At 49.9% G+C, this 16,224-nt stretch overlaps 2 protein-coding genes across 5 annotated transcripts in view; one reads left to right on the top strand and one right to left on the bottom strand.

Moving 5' to 3' along the window:
- Oamb (Octopamine receptor in mushroom bodies) overlaps window positions 1-9,091 on the top strand; it is a 75,685-nt gene extending 66,594 nt beyond the window's left edge. For all 4 annotated transcript variants that reach the window (XM_076821185.1, XM_076821187.1, XM_076821186.1 and 1 more), the window contains 8 exons: window positions 2,866-3,003; window positions 3,786-3,884; window positions 3,961-4,088; window positions 4,827-4,964; window positions 5,248-5,530; window positions 6,119-6,280; window positions 6,530-6,840; window positions 7,767-9,091. In XM_076821185.1, the coding sequence (XP_076677300.1) occupies window positions 2,866-3,003; window positions 3,786-3,884; window positions 3,961-4,088; window positions 4,827-4,964; window positions 5,248-5,530; window positions 6,119-6,280; window positions 6,530-6,840; window positions 7,767-7,884 (1,377 nt within the window). In that variant the 3' untranslated portion in view covers window positions 7,885-9,091. The remainder of the gene's footprint in view (window positions 1-2,865; window positions 3,004-3,785; window positions 3,885-3,960; window positions 4,089-4,826; window positions 4,965-5,247; window positions 5,531-6,118; window positions 6,281-6,529; window positions 6,841-7,766) is intronic.
- Window positions 9,092-10,355: 1,264 nt separating this feature from the next.
- Cpr16 (cuticular protein 16) lies at window positions 10,356-14,570 on the bottom strand. Its single transcript, XM_076821503.1, has 4 exons — window positions 14,257-14,570; window positions 12,470-12,662; window positions 11,711-12,018; window positions 10,356-11,591 (listed from the first exon to the last, which is right to left on the bottom strand). Exons 1-4 carry the CDS (start codon window positions 14,263-14,265, stop codon window positions 11,103-11,105), a joined length of 999 nt encoding a protein of 332 aa, XP_076677618.1. The 5' UTR covers window positions 14,266-14,570; the 3' UTR covers window positions 10,356-11,102.
- Between the last annotated feature and the right edge of the window lie 1,654 nt (window positions 14,571-16,224).

The raw sequence follows: 16,224 nt of genomic DNA, 5'->3' as shown, positions 1-16,224 counted from the left end.
CCCCGATAATTTTCCCACGAAACGCGAAACTTGTATCGATTGAATAGAAGAAGTCTAGCGCGGGATTTTTGAATTAAAAGCGCAGCGATCCGAAGAAAAGTCAATTTTTCGAAGCGTGACGGTCATGGAACGAGGTTCCCTCGCTGCTCCCCGTTCAGTCTTTCAACTGCCATCTCCTCCCGTCTAACCATGATTCTCGGCGTAGCGTACGATCATTCCCTTTTCTACCCATCGCGACGTAAACAGAGCAGCACAATGACGATCGATCGCGGCGCGGAGATGACGTGCTGGCGAGTATCAAAGTGCCGGGTGCCTCTGATTTCAGTTTCGAGTGCTCTCGCGCGCACGTCGCGGACACACGTTCCGAAACTTGAAACTCTGCTGCACGGCAACTCGTTGCGCGTTGTTTCGGTTTTCGTTCTCTGAAAAGGTTTCGGCACGATGTGGTCCTGAAACACGAGAACTTTTTTGTCTCGCATTTCACGAGTCGATCATTTGCTGATTGTGAGAAAGGAATTATAATTGAGTTATAATTTCCCTGGCTCCTCGTAATCTATCGATTTAAAAATCCAAAGTATCCAAAACGGGTGGAACCTTTAAATTTATATTTATCTATGATAATTCCACTTCATTCAGCCAAAAAACTACCCCTCGAACAATAACGTATCACCCCAATCTGAACACAGATTTCCTCTGCAAAGTAGAGACCACCATTGCTCCCGAAAGACGCGTAAAACGTTCGATGAAATATATCTCCGACCAATTATCGCAGCTATTAAAGTTGCAGGGCCAGTCGACCCACATTTGCCGCTCCGTGGCGCGCCCCTTCCTCTTGAAGAAGCCACGGAAAAAAAGAGTACACGCGAAATAAGCGCTGGAGCACGGGGGTGAGTTAGGCGCAACAGTTTGCCGGGCTTTCGCCCCTCGTTTCTTCGTAGCTGGTTGCACGCCCCGAAAGATGAACGTTCTCCGGAGAGAAAGGGGGTGTGGGTTGGAAGGGACGAGGCTCCAGCTCGTAGCATCCCTTATCCAGATTCAGGGACGAGGGTTGCCGGCTGCACGTCGTCAAGATTGAATTACAGACTTCCTCTAACATATCTTTTCCCAGAAGTGGCCACAGTACGGTGGTTAATCTGAAAAAGGAGGGGTTGCAATATGGATCACCATTGTATACACAATTCTTCTAAGCCACCCCTATAATGTACACGTGTTTTTCTTCCTCTGTAAAGCTGCTCGCCCCTTCCCTCGCTTAGAAGCAGAAGGGAACAAGGCGATCGAGGGTATTTCTAAGTATCCCCCGGGGAGGAAGATCCCAGTTCGCGTATCCATCGGTGGCGCCGTAGGGGTTCACTTTTCGACCCAGATAATGCTAAATTGTACTGGTACACGCGACCCTGCCGCTTCCGGGAAATCTACATGGCGCGGAGGGAAATCTGACGGGGTGCGTCGGGGACCAGGGGACCCAGGAACGAGAGAGGGAAACAGAGAAATTCGAGTGAGAGGAGCAGAATTACGATATTCTCTCCTCAATAAGCGAAGTTAAGGACTTAGGTATTCATTTCTCCTCAACAAATAAATAAATATTTCCCCGTCGCGTTCTGATATCGATATATTCTACGTCATTAAACGATCTGACCAGTAGGCGGCACTCGACGAGCATAAATGGTGTAACGTTTACCCCCGGGTCTACGGGGACCGTATTAATAACAATGGGGGAGCATTATGAAGCTGTTAGGCGAGGTTGTAATGCAGGAGGGTTGGCTAATCGAATCGAACAACGACGGGGTCACGGGTCGACGGGAAATTCGAAACAGGTGGTTGGACCGGCGCACACACGCGGCCAGCGTGCAACTGCCTCCGTTGCACCTGCAGCTGCTTGCGCTAGCTGTTGCGCTCACGAGGGTGCATGCATTACGCGTGACGCCTTGTCGAGGAGCCGGAGGCTGGCTCGATCGACGTGTCAGACCGGGTTCTCGTCTTTCCTCGGCATAATGCGTCTGGAAACGTGCGCCACGACGCTCAATAACGGCAATCCGATTATCGATAATCGGACCGTCGCGTAGGCCACTGGCTCCGAGATGTTGCTTCTCGGGATAACGCCCCAGCCCGAGCATCACCGTCGGCTGCTGGATAATCCCTGGAAATCAGTTGCCCGCCTGTAGGCGTTTCGTATCATTTCATCTTTATGGCACGGATAGCGAAAAGTTCTTTGTTATTGCAAAGCTTTTATCGAGGGGGAGTTCTGGTGAAGTTCCAGAGTTGTTTCGTAGGAAGTTACAGGTTTCTAACTGCGTGGATTTAATTCCCTTTGTATGGTCAATTTAATGGGACGTTAAAGGGGTTTAAGTATTATCAATGGGAGCAGTTGGGGAACGCGAATGTGGGACTTTAAAAACCGCATCGCGTGCAAATATAAATCAACATTTCTGGCGAAGCCAGCGAGACTTTCTCGAATCAGCTTTGCGTGGCAGGATAAGGGAAGCCCGATGCAGTATTGGTTTCGATGTTGGAGAGGACGAGGAGATTGAAATAGTGAATGGGGATGGATGAAAGGATTGCATTGTGCGGCGGGTATATCGTTGAAACGAGGATTCCTGCGCGGCTGTGTAACTTATTCCCATGGAAAAGGAGCCCGATGCTGGATAATAAAAAGACGCGAGCCCATTAAAGGAAACTTGCGCGAGATGAGCCACGTGAACCGGTAAACAAACCCATAGCCGAGACTGTTAGGAAGCTAACATTATAATTCATTCTGACCGATTCACTTAGGAATATGCTAATAAGAAGTCTTCATTGAGAATTAGTTTCATTGGAAAACTGGCCACCGACGGATAACAGATTCCTTCGCGATTTACTTTGTCGAAGGTCTGGATATTTGGCGACGTCTGGTGCTCCGTCTGGCTAGCTGTGGACGTATGGATGTGCACAGCATCGATATTGAATTTGTGTGCCATCAGCCTCGACAGATACTTGGCGGTGACCAGGCCAGTCAGTTATCCCCAGGCAAGTACCATTCACCGATTATTCGATTTCGAGGAACAGGTGTGCGGTCTGGAACGGTCGATGAAGCCATTCGTCTCCCTCGTGTCCACTTCTGCTCCCTCCAACATTCATCTCCGATGACTCAATCGATCGGCGTCCCTTTTGGCTCTTCGCTTCTAATAAAAACAGCACATACCGCGAGTAATAAAATCCAGATAAATTAAACTACTGGCTCTGCATCCGCGGAGGAATTAGAATTCCATAGATCCGGCTTCTTCTTGTAGACGGGGATCTCGGTAATTGGTTCGTTTCTGAACGGGGTGCTGGAAGCTTGATTCCCTTCGTAACTAACAAGGGAACACCGCGAACCCTTACTCACAGATTGGAACTCAACTTTGTGGCTTTATAAAGTGACTCGAGGCAAGCACAACGGTATGTTTCACGTCAGGTATTTCTTTAAACTCTTTTCAAAATTTTATTAACGCAAGTGCGCAGCGCTTATTATACCACAAAACTTTTGTTTGGACATTTTTTTCTGTCCCTTATTCTTGACGAGTTATACGCGAAAAAGTGGGAGTGCCTATTCGACTTTGAGGTTAATTTCCACACCCTTAAGGAGCGATTGGGCATTAATGAAACGCACCGTTGTTCTTGTCTCGAGTCACTCTACAAACCCACAAAGTTACGTTCCAATCGGTGAGTAAGGGTTCGCGGTGTTCCCTTGTAAGCTTGAAATTTAGGAAAGCCTAGTATATTCTAAAGGAATTTTCCGCTGACATGGTTGAATTGCTGTTAAAATCCAGATCATGTCGCCGAGGAGGGCGAGGCTCCTGGTCGCCACCGTCTGGATCTTGAGTTTCGTCATCTGTTTCCCACCCCTTGTCGGCTGGAAGGACAAACGGGTAACTAGCATCCCCCGACGATCTTCCCCTCGTTACACGACCCCCTTTCCCAGACTCTCTCTCGTTCGTTCCGTAGTCACACCCCACGTACAACGCGACGTTCGCACAGAACGGCCCCTTCAACACCACCACCATTCTGGTCCCGGTGAAACCGTGTCCTTGGATCTGCGAGCTGACCAACGATGCTGGTTACGTCGTCTATAGGTGAGTGTGCTTAACAGCGAGAAAGAGAACGAGCTTCGGACAGGAATTTCCTAGTTACAGCATTCGGAATTAAATAATAAGATTCGGACCGTTGGCGCTGGAAGACACTAGAACTCGAGCCTTCCCGAAATGATAAATCCGAGAACCCGCACTTCTCCAGCTGGCGATTTCGAAAATAGCGTCCCCCGAAATAGAAATACTCGTCGTTTGCGTAACAGAGCACCGCGGCTCCGATTCAGCGCATCCACGGTGGGAAACGGAGATCGTTACGATGTCAAGAGCGAGATCTGTATTTCTGCCAGCGACCGTTTCTATTCTTACCGCGTTATCGGTGTATCGGGTGGGCGGCGGCGCGAGGGGGTTGCACGCATCAATCCAGGCCGCTGCGCGACGCTGCACCTAAATCAACCACTGAGTAGACGTTTAATGTTCCACCGAGCGCCGGGCGAATTTACGACCGTTCCACTGGCGCATTATCAACCCCCCTCGATTCGCGATATATCAGTTTTTCGCCCGTGCGTCGCGTCCAATGAGATCATTTAAATAAAACACGGTCCAGCTGACTCTGTCGGCGTCGATAGCGATGGATAAAATAAATTATTAAGCCGTGCATTCTTTTTCGAACATCTCTTCGACGATCGCGTTCGAAAGGCACATCCTTCCTGCGGGGGAAGAAATCGCCACCTTTCTCTCCGATTATTAATACTAAAAGCTCTGCTTTTTTTCACGACTTTGCAGCGCCCTGGGTTCCTTCTATATACCGATGCTGGTCATGCTGTTTTTCTATTGGAGAATATACAACGCGGCCGTCTCCACGACGAAGGCCATTAATCAAGGCTTCCGCACGACAAAGGGCTCGAAAATGCTCGGCTCCAGGTAAGAGGAGGGTGGTTTTCGTCCTCAGTGTATCCATCACTTGCGTCGATCCTATCGTGTTATTCAACTCGCATTCATCATACTCTTCCGGCAAACGACGGCCACGCGTAATGTCCCCTGCCAACTCCAGCAACCAACCCTTAAAACCCTACCAGAGGTCACGCTGAAAGTCTCCTGGTAGCCACGATAAAGTGGTTCGCGCGGAAGTGATCGAAACGCTAGGAACAGATGGCGCAGGGGCTGCTATTAGTCGAAACACCGTGGACAGGATTTTCCTCCGCAGATTCGACGAACAGAGATTGACCTTGAGGATACATCGGGGACGAGGCAGCGTGCACAACGGGAGCAACAACGGGAGCCCAAGGAGCCCCGAGTCGAATAGCCGGTGCTCGGTGAAAAGGGAGAAGATAAAGATCTCGGTCTCGTATCCGAGCACCGAGACGCTCAATACGAAGTGTAACACCCTCGAGAGGACGCCCTCGAGGTGCTCCCAGGTCTCGGTCCACTACAGCAATGGGCAGACCCAGAGCCAGCTCTGTCCGACCCCGAGGAGCACGCACCTCAAGGTAATTGGTAGAGATCGTGCAAAATGCGAGGAAAGTCGCTCGTGGTTGATGGAACCTTCGAGCTTAGTCGCGATCCTTCGTGGGGGTTCGGCATTATGGACCGTAGGGAAATTTGTGAAAGTGTCTCCAGATTTTAGATCGACGATAGTAGCACTTCCTTTGGCTGAAGCTCTCCAAAGGCGTGCTCGTCGAATTAACAAACTTGCGAATTAAAATTTGAATTTCGAAGCAGCCCGGACGCGAGACTTTAATTTGAAATCGATACCGGCTTTCCCCGAGGAACGATGCCCGCCTTCGTAATGAAATTTCTGAAATTTAAATCGCGAAAGCGGGAGAGGGGAACCGTTCCTTGGGTCAACGTTTACAGGGCTGCATGAATATGCAGAGGAGCTGCAAATCTGTGCTCCCGACAACTCGGGTAAGTATTCGAAATAGACTCGCGGGTTCCTCGGTCACGGGGGAGAAGCCTCGCGTCGTTACTTTCCGATTATCGTCCATTCGCGATTGAAAAGAAAGGGACGGGATTACGAGCGGTTGTAAATCGTGGAAACTAGTGTCGTTAACGTCGAGTCGATGCGTTCCTGACAGGTGAGCGGTATCAATAGAATAGGCAGCACCAGGAGGCCAAGCAGACGGAGCAGCTGCGAGAGCCAAATAACGGGGGACGATGTGTCGTTGCGGGAGCTGAACCCTGGTCCCGAGGAGAAACCCAGAGTGGCGAAGATGGGCAAGAGGAACATAAAAGCTCAGGTACAGAATTCCTCCAAGTTCTGAGGAGTAGAAGCGTTAAAGTCGTCGCTGCGAAGCAGATTCCACCTTTCAAAGTCGTCTCTCCTATTTCTTGATCAGTACCTAATTTGATATCAATGAAGCTTGTGTCGGGAAATAATTATTTAGATCGCTTAAAGTATGCTTGATCGATGCCTCGAAGCGTGTTCGTTCGAGTAGTAAAATTGAAGAAATGCGAAAAGTCGTGTGTGCTTTTGATTCTGTTGGCAGGTGAAGAGGTTTCGCATGGAGACTAAGGCGGCAAAGACTTTGGGGATCATCGTCGGCGGGTTCATTCTCTGCTGGCTTCCCTTCTTCACGATGTACCTGGTGCGCGCCTATTGTCCCAACTGCATTCACCCCACCGTCTTCAGCGTGCTTTTCTGGCTGGGCTACTGCAACTCCGCGATAAATCCCTGCATCTACGCTCTGTTCAGCAAGGATTTCCGGTTCGCGTTCAAGAGGATCATCTGTAAATGCTTCTGCAAGCGACGGGACAGCGGTATCAGGCGCGGCAGCGATGGGAGTCAGTTAACGGTGAGGTGAGTATCGATTCAACGCAACAAATAGTAGGAATATTACGTTTGAACATGAAATAGTAGCCGTAAAGAACGCATAGATATCGATATCGACATGCTCCTCACGATCCGCACCAGCGTCCAAGTTCCCAAATGTCATTCGACTTCCACGTCGATGCTCGCCTAGTGTCACAAATTACCATCTATCTCCCTTAAACTCATTGCAATTAAAAATGACACCCGCCGAAAGATCCAACTCAACACCCAACTCCGCTCAAGTCCGAAAACATCATCAGACTGAGTCAAAGCACAGAAAGGAACATCCCGAACCCGGAAATTCAAAAAGTTCTGAAACTTTACGAATACGTAGGGAATTTCTTCCTGATTACAACGCAATTTTTGTTTGCTGCCCAAATTCACTGTAAGGAGGTGGAATTGACCCCTGAAAATCCGGTTATTTTCTGATTTTGTGTTATAACTCGCGAGCTGTAAAATAATTTGTTTATCAAATGGTAGATCTAATTAAAAGAAGTAAGTTTGATCTTGAAACTGTTTTCTATATCTTACAGTTCAGTTTTTCGAATTTTCAGGTGTTAATTTCACCCCGTTTGAGTGTATTTGAGCAGCAAACAAAAATAGCATTGTAATCAGGAGGAGATCCCTTACATATTCACAAAGTTTCAGAATTTTTAGAATTTCCGGTTTCGGGATGTTCCCTCGTCAGCCGACACAGTACTTTGAACGTCATTTCTATCGCCTCAACGTCCACCCACACTTCGATCCCCAAGAGTCATCGACATCCGCTCCGACGCCTGCAGATCAGGTCCTCACCTTCCTTGGATCACCATTCAGAAGCTCGAAACCCACTCGAAGCATGTTCCAAGCCATTCCGAGTCCCTTGATCGCTCTAGATCCAGCAGCTCCACCATGATCCATGGTGTACGTTGCAGAAACGAACGTAGTCCTAGCTACTCGATCCGCATGCCGCAGCAGGGGGTGTCGATCGACGACTCGGACCCGGACCCCAGTTCAGAGCCGACCCTGCACTCACAGAGCGAGTCTAGATGACTGTAGCGCGGCAGGTGTGGCGCGCAGCGCGTCACCTTCGACCCGAGCACCTCCGAAGTGAGGATACAATCCTTCTGAAGGGTTGCCCTCCACCCCGAGCGGCATGGCCGTTCGACGCTGGGGCAAGCTGTGCCGCGGAACCGAGCACAGCCGATGCATCCACCCTGGGGGCCATCCAGGACTGCTTCAATGAGAGGATTCCGCCCCGAGGCGGGGGCGGAGCCCGCGGCAAATATTCGAGCTTCTTCGGTGTCTTACCTTGTTACGCCAATGAATAGCATCCCAGTAAGGGACAGTAAGGGAGGAGCCTGAGGACTGATTTTCAAACGAAGGGACTGCTCGACACCTTCGCTCGAACCACTTAGGCTAGAATATACGACGAAACTGCGGCGAGTCTTGTGCAGTTGCATAGTGTCATAGAACGAGGGAGAACTTTCCGTCGCCCGTCAAGTTTCCCCGCGCTGCGCGTGCACCGTGGCCTAGGGTTCCCTTCAAGTACACTCCAACGGGAGAAGGAAAAGGGAACCACGAAACTTCGTAAATTAGGGGGGGGAGGGGGGTCGATTTAATACGAAAGTTCGCGGGCGTTTCTGAAGGGACTGAAAAGGCGAGATTCAATAAGTACGTACGTGTCGATATCTATGTGTACACAGCTATGTTTAAACGCGGAAGCCAGCGTTGGCGCGATTATCGAGCGAGAGCTTACCGGTCGGCTGTCGAGGGCTGTCCCTCTGGCCTCTGAGCCCCGTTTTCCCCATCGTTTCCGTAGATTTTTTACCGTTTCCCCCCCGTTGGTTATTTGTGATAGTAGCGTTAGTGCGATCCTCCTTAACGCGGCGTTTGAATGTTTACCTTGCAGGGCGTTTCGAAAGCTGTGCTCGCGTTACGAGTGTCGCGGGGATGATGGAAGAGGAGGGATGATCGTGGTACTCGCGGCTTTTCGCGCGGCCTGTAGCGATCGCGGTTCGACCAAGTGCTCGCCGGCTCTTTTGTACGGACGCGCTCGATTCTGTGCGAGTGCTGATCGCGGAAAGTCGGACGGATCGCGCGCGCCTCCGTCGAGGGCAGAGGGACGTCCGAAGTCGAGCTATCGATTTATCAGTGCGCGGCTCATTGTATCGTGTGATATATCATCGTCTACCCATACGTAACGGACGAATGGAAATAAATATTGCGAATAAATCCATGATCGTTGATCCCTGGGACCTTGTTGCTCTCCCCCTGGACCAGCTTTCAGGCTGCTGGACTTCGACGACTGCCTAAGGTACGTGAAATTAATATTCGCATGGAAATACTGCCAGAGAAGATCTCCCGTTTTGCGGACTGAAGTCTCTGGTATCTTGATAAAATATTCTTTTACAATGTCCACGTTGCAATAAACAATAAACCCCTTGCATATTAACGGTAATAAGATACCAAAAAATAAGCGATTTAATCGAGTATGCAAGGGGTTAGTCCTCGCTGAAAATGTTGAAATGCCTAACTGACCGTTCGAGGTGAAAGGATTTTTTGGCAACGGTCACTGGATGGCCGATTAAAAAAGAATGACTTGCGTTCTCCTGGTCAAGTTATCGATCACGTTTCGAATCAGCAGGTCCTTCACCTCTTGTCCGCGTCATTGGCGAATGCCTCGGCAACGTAAGCGTAGGTCATGGTCCTCATTCAGGACAGGCATGCAAGAGAGAATGGAATGGAATAGTTGGGCAAGCTCCGCGTGAAAGAATACCATATTGTTTCCCGTGCTCTTGTACCTCCGCACTCATATACAGACCCATAATCTTGATTGAATTCCCTGATTTAATTCCTCCAAGGTATAACGAGGCCAAAGGCTATATTCCATTTTAAATAATATTCAGCGCCCCCGCCATTGCGGAAGAACAATCGAGGAAATTGAAAAAGCCGAACTATCGATCTGAACCGTTGCACACAGACTCGTATTAATTAATGAATCGTCGCCGCGACCGGATCTGTCTGTGACTCTAGGTCAAAGCAAATTATTCATTTAATTCATTGTACCGACGACCACCGGGGGTAAACAGCGGCAGCCCCGTTTCATTAAATTTTCAAATCCAACCCCAAAGCCGGCTCCACTGGCCGGCCCTCCAGCCTCGAAACACGAAATCCCATCGTTAATGGCCCGTTGTAAGGGCCTGTAATTCATCTATTCGGCGAACCAACGAATTCACCGTGAACGGCTGCCCGGTTCTATAAAATACCGCAGCTCTGCTGCAGCAGGCATCAGGCTGCAACGGGATCTGGATCGAGTTGCTTCCATCGCGAGCTTACGCTTTCATACCTCTCCGCGATCATTATACGAGTCCAAGTTATTAAAGCGAGATTCGAAGTTGAAATTCTGCGAAACGATGGCTCGCTGCCTCGAGCTTCTATCTCTGCAACCTCGGTAATTAAATCGGAGAACGTTTAATTAGTTGGCTTCTAAGGAGATGGGGGTAGCGAAGGGTGAATTTGTTTCGCAGGTAGAATAATTTATTGAGGCGTAGATTGGCTCACGCGTTACGGTTAAAAGGTAGAAGCGAATGCGAATTAAGTTCGTTCTCTTCCACTTGCCGTCAGAGCCGCGTAGAACGAACTCGAAAAGCATTCAGGAAGTTTGATTACCCCGCACCAGCCGAGCGCCCCTCGGCAAGGAACGCGCTCCAGAAAGCCCGCGATCGGAACGCAATGGAAATTAACCGGACTCTTTGATTACATACATCCGTTTGAGAAGTGAAAAAGAGGAGGGACTTCCAATAGGGAGGAGCCGAACGAGGAACGTTCCATCGGGGCCGCAGATTTGCCGCCGTCCCCGGATCGAAACGCAATTACCAAATCGCGCGAGCTTTCTTAAACGTAAATGTTTACTCGCAGATAGAGAGAAAGAGGCTGAAACCTGCCTCTCGGCATAAATTCGCGACCCTTGAGAGCGAGCTCGCGATACCCATTTCCAGAAATTTCCATTCAGAGGACATTTCGAGATTCCTTTCAGAATATTTCCTTGATAGATCCTCGATCCTTGGCTCCCTTCAAAAAAATCCAGGAGGTAACATTTCGCAGATACTGTCTCTAGGGTTTCCCAATTCTCTGAGCCTCGCTGCTCGACGCATCTTTCCTCGCTTAAATACACCTAATGTCCTCGTGAGTTTCACTCCCACTTGTTGGCCCCCTCGAAAGATCCTAGTTCCTGAGCAACACCTCGCCACGGAAGGGCACCCACCGCTCTACTTGGCTTCCGGCAAATTGGTCGCCAGAACCCTGAACCCGTTGTGGTCCGCCACGTAATGGACCTGCTGTAAAACGCCGTTGGGGTCGATGTAGCTGTAAGCACCCCTCGTGGTCCCGTCCAGGGACCTGGACTCGGTTTTCGCGCTGGAATCCCCGGCGTAACTGTAATCGTATTGCCCCAGGGAGTCCTGGGTGTGATGAAGGGCGCTGTGGAGCAGCCTGTACGGTAGAACCGGTACTACGTAGGACCCAGAGGTGGTCGCTGGCCTCTGGACGCTGTTCAGCGACACCAGCTTCCCTATTCCTAAAGAGTTTCCTTGGGCAGCTTCGCCTTTCTGCTGTCCCCTTTCACCAAACGACGTGGAAAGCGCCAGTGAACCGGAAGCCCCACTCGCGGGCAACAGTTTCGAAAGGTTCGGGTCTGGCTGAGGCACCTCGATCTTCTGCGCCTCGGAAGACGAGAGAAGGAAAGGGTTCTTTGTGCCCTGTGAAAGGAACACGGTGATTTTAATGCCTTTACTGTTCTCAGCTTAAAATTTAGTTTGTTTCGTAATCTTATCAACGGTGAAAGTATGTTTATTTTTTAGTGTAATTTCTCGCTTACCGCGATCTCTCGAACAGCCAGGTTCTTCTCGTGGTCGTTGCCCAGCTGCGCGAAGCTGAAATAAGGTGGTATGATCTTGTACGACAAGATGTTGGACTGATAGTTGGGCTGGTCCCTCAGCTGGGCAAGTCGCAGCTCCTCCAGGTGGCTCTTCTTGGCCGCTGCCACTTCAGGGGTGTCCTGGATCACCTGGAGGTCGTTCTTCGGTGGCTGGGGCAAGTTGCTTGCGCTCACTCTGAATCCGTTTTCATCGTCCGCCGTGTACGTCACCGTTTGCAAGATCCCGTTCGCGTCGATGTAGGAGTAGCCTGGACAATAGGCAGCATAGAAAATTGGATACAAAGAAAGAAGAATTGAAGAAAGAAAATTGAAGTTCGAGTGAAATTCGATACCAGAGAAGCCTTCGATTTGCCCCTCAAGTTGAAACAATCGCCGAGATATTAACTGATTGCAATAATGATTCTAATCAGACGCGCGCAATTGAGGAACTCGATGCGTCAGACTGCTACGACACAAAGGTGTGCATCAACGCGAAGTTGGATCTTCTGTATGGGCGTTCGTTGCGTCACATCGATCAGCGTTTGCAAACGTAGGCTGCTGTCTCGTAATACTCAGGAAAGGAATGTGTGCCATTCGCGCTTTAACGAATCATCGCGTAGAAATGCCGCTTACGAGCTCGCTAATTTCCGACGCTTAATCCAGCCACTAAGTGACTTGTGAAAAATGTAAACATTAATGAGGATAGTTGCCGCGACTTACCACCCCGCGTGATTCCATTCAAGCTGGACTCCGATTTGGCGTGATGAGGCCCCGTGAATGAATAATGATATCCCCCTGATCCGTCCTGAATGTGAAGCTGCCTCAACGGCGCCAGAGGGCCCAGGGGGCTCAACCAAACGTTGGCGATCGGCTGGCCAAGGCATTGCCCCAGGAACACAGCCAGTAGAATTCTCTGAAAGTGGAAGGTGTTATTCTGGATACCCTCTCGACTCTTTCCTAGAGCTTCGCGTTCACCAGCCTCGTCGATATTCCGCGAAAATAACGTTCTGCCGAATGGAACGAGCGCACGAGTGGAATGGAAAATCGCCCGGAGAATGAAACACGTTTCGAGTGCTCACGCACGTAGATTCGCCCTCGGATGCGAGAGCTACCGGTTGGACGAGCGGAGTCTCGCCCCTCGATATTTCAACTGCCGAAAGGTTTCGCGGCGATGCGTCGTGGCGAGGGGAAGTTTCGCGTGCTGGGGGATCGTTTTACAAGCAACGAGGAGCATCCTCGGAAATCTGACCGCGTAATATCGTGGGAAGTTGGCGCAGCAGCCTCAAACGAGCGGAGAAAACTGGAGGAAACCGCGAGCGTCGGGTTCCCCGCCGGGAGGCCCAGCCTTTCGCTGATTCAATTATCGATAGTTAGCAAGACGAGCGATACTGGGCTGCTTAGATCTTAAATGATGTGCTGGGATCCGAAGGCTCCCTGGCGTTTAATAAGGCGTCTCTTGAGAAACTTGCGCGCTACAGGCAACTTGGAGCCATCGAGAAGTTGCGGGATTTCGCGGAGATTATTTCGCGGATTACTCGAGGCCGGAGCGATTGTACAGAGGGAAAAATCCCTGGAACGCTTAGATTTCAGAAGCTCGTCATTCGCGGTGACTTTTAGCGGCGTTGATGTGCGAGGCTGTATCGTGGAAAGATCTGTGGAGAAAGTAGTCGCGATAAGCAGCCCGAAGAGCGTACCTATCAAGAATCTTCCCTTTGGACGCGCTTCGAGAACTGTTTATTCAGCGTCGGCGCCACCGAACGTGATTAACGAGATTCCGTTTACTCGGATATAAGGCAGAGTGACAAGCGAGCTGCAATATGCAGAGTTAAACGCGACTATAATGGTGGAGCAGGCGAGGCTGTTTAAAAGTTGCCGGTTCGCAGGCCGATTCGCGCGGGCTAATTGAGATTGCACCCTGCGAACTGCTTCGTAAAACTTGGAAATTAGATGACAGCCGTGACGAGCTCGGACTAAACTTCCCTTATTTGCGCTTCGCCGTCTACCGCGTCATAAACTACTTTAACATTACAAATTCGCCCCATTCATATTCAAGGTTCAGCCGAAGCAAGCACGCGCCGACGAAACTCGCTTAGAATCAATTCGCTCGCCAAACTTACCGCCGGGTCATCTTCACGAAACCCCAAGTCGTCTTTAAAATATCTATCGTCGCTTCAAGAATCTGCTACCCACGACTCTAATCTATTTTTCCTAATTCTGCTCTCCAAAAAGTCACCAGTTTTGAGGTATACAATCTTCCTCCACCCACCCCCTGCATTCATATATTCCTCCACAGCAATGGCACCCCCAAAGAAGGGGCTTTGTAAAAAGAAAAGGAAACTGGATTTTATTCTTGAAATCAATTTTTCTAATCGCTTAATGAGTTTTATTAAATTTAAAAGTATCTTTACGTATCCGTTCAACTCGGCTCCCCCGAGATTAAATCTCGAGTGCGCCACTGCTTCACAGAGCAACAGAGAAGCAAGGAAAATGAAAATTGAATCACTCACGAGTATCATGTTCGACGGTGCTCGGGGGATTTACTAGTTGAAACACTGGATACGTGGATGGTGGGTCTCGCAATCTTTTCCACAAGTTTCCCCTGCCAGTGGCTGAATAATCCCAGTGAGGCTCGGCTAACGGTTATGAGAGTGTGAGCTCTCGGAGGCATCCTCTTATATAGGACCCCGTGGATATGCACCTACAGGGGCCGTCCCCACCAACGCTGCTGGTACCGGGGCCCTATGGGGCACCGCCAGGCCATCGGTGCACGGCCAGAACTGCCCAGGATCACAAATCACCCCGAGTTCGATTTCCAGGCCGATAAATCACTGTTTATTGGCCACGGTGCGAGCCGTCTATCTCTCGCCGCATTTCTCCGCGCGTCCAACATCCACAGGGATGTTATCAGTTTTTCGTCCGGTCTCATTCTTCATTTTCGAATTCGACTACCTTCGCTCGATCCTCCTCTTCCTTTTCGTTTCCTCTGACGAGTTAATCGCCGCTTGACGCGAGCTTGCCTTTTGCGAAGCGGAGTAGCAGACAGAAGGGTGTTGCAGGATCTTCTTCGCGTTTTTGTAACTTCATCTCTAGAATACACCCTGTATCTTCCCCTCCCCGAAGCGCAGAACGGGTCACTGCCCAAGGAACTCTTTCACGGGCCGTCGTTATCGTTATCAGTACGAATGGACGCGGAACTTGAATGCCGCTGTCCACCGACGGTGTAGGTCCTGTCTGAAATTTACGAGCGCCGCGGCGACGCAAGACGCGGACCGGTAACGAGTTCATCAATTCCATCGGCGTTACTCACGCCGCGCAACAAGTCGCCGACGAGGATTCTTCCCCCGCGGTCTAAACGGCCACGTGGGCGGCTCGCGTTCCCTTTTGACATTGCCACTAAACGCACGCGCTCGTTCGCGTTAAATGACCGTCGTTCAGTCGCGGATCTAAAGGTGGGATTTCCTAGCCGCGATTGGCTGCAGCGGACAATCGGTTCATTCCTCCGGAAGGGATCTAGCCGCCAACGTGCTGAATCTCAAGAAATAAGAATTTTCTTTATATATTTCTTGTAAACTAATAATGTGACTTCATAAAAAAGGGAACATATGATGGCGGCTATTTCCAAACTGTGTGTCAACGCGTGTCGAAGTTAGTATGTTTTTTGTGTGTAAAATTTTAAATCGGGTTTATTAAATTCCTGTGATATCAAAGGAACATTTTTTGGGGAATCGAAATGAGTAGTATCGTTTCTGGTAAGCAATAGCAAATAATTTGTAACGCACAGTTTTTTCCATAAGCAACCCATTGAAAAAATATCTGCAGTTATCGGCTTTTTAGTCTTAAGACTCCCAGTCGAAAAGCATCGCTGTGGTGATTATTTGGTATCTAAGCAATCCTACCGAAAAGAAACCATCGATTTTAGTCGTTCAATAGTTCCGTACCTACTTCAGAACAGGTAGAATCAGAGCCCGCTGTTCCGACTTCCTTCCCCGCGGAGCTTTAAAGAAACTCAGCTCGGGATCGACCCCATCCCTCCCTTTCTCCTTCGTCGAGACTTCGTTTCAGGAGCGGCGATCTCAATTAACCCAACTTTCCAAAGTAATTGTCCTCCCAGCTATCCTAAGCGGCTTTTGAAATGACGAGCTTGCAAAGGTCGTCCCCGATGTCTTTACTACCCCGCCGTCGCGTAAAACATCCCTCCAGAAATGATCCTCTGGCTGCGTGCCTGTTAGCGATACTTTTTCCTCCTCCCCTATCCTCTCGCTTCCTCGTTTTCTTCTCGATGCCCGCGTTACTGCAGCTGAACACGCGTGCGGGTGTTGCGTCTACATTGCCGCGCAAGAGTCTCGGGACCTTATCCCAAATCGCGTATGTCCCTTCAGCAACACAAGGTTCTTCTATCCGTCCTCCTTTCCATAATTCCGGAGAACCTCATCGAAAAAGGAGAAAGCGATGCACCCGTTGAAAGATCGAGTAAA

Source organism: Andrena cerasifolii, chromosome 10 (assembly GCF_050908995.1).
Source record: "Andrena cerasifolii isolate SP2316 chromosome 10, iyAndCera1_principal, whole genome shotgun sequence".
In the NCBI taxonomy this organism is placed as follows: Eukaryota; Metazoa; Arthropoda; class Insecta; order Hymenoptera; family Andrenidae; genus Andrena; species Andrena cerasifolii.
Note: the sequence above shows the minus strand (reverse complement) of the source record. Positions and strands in the feature narration are given on the sequence as shown.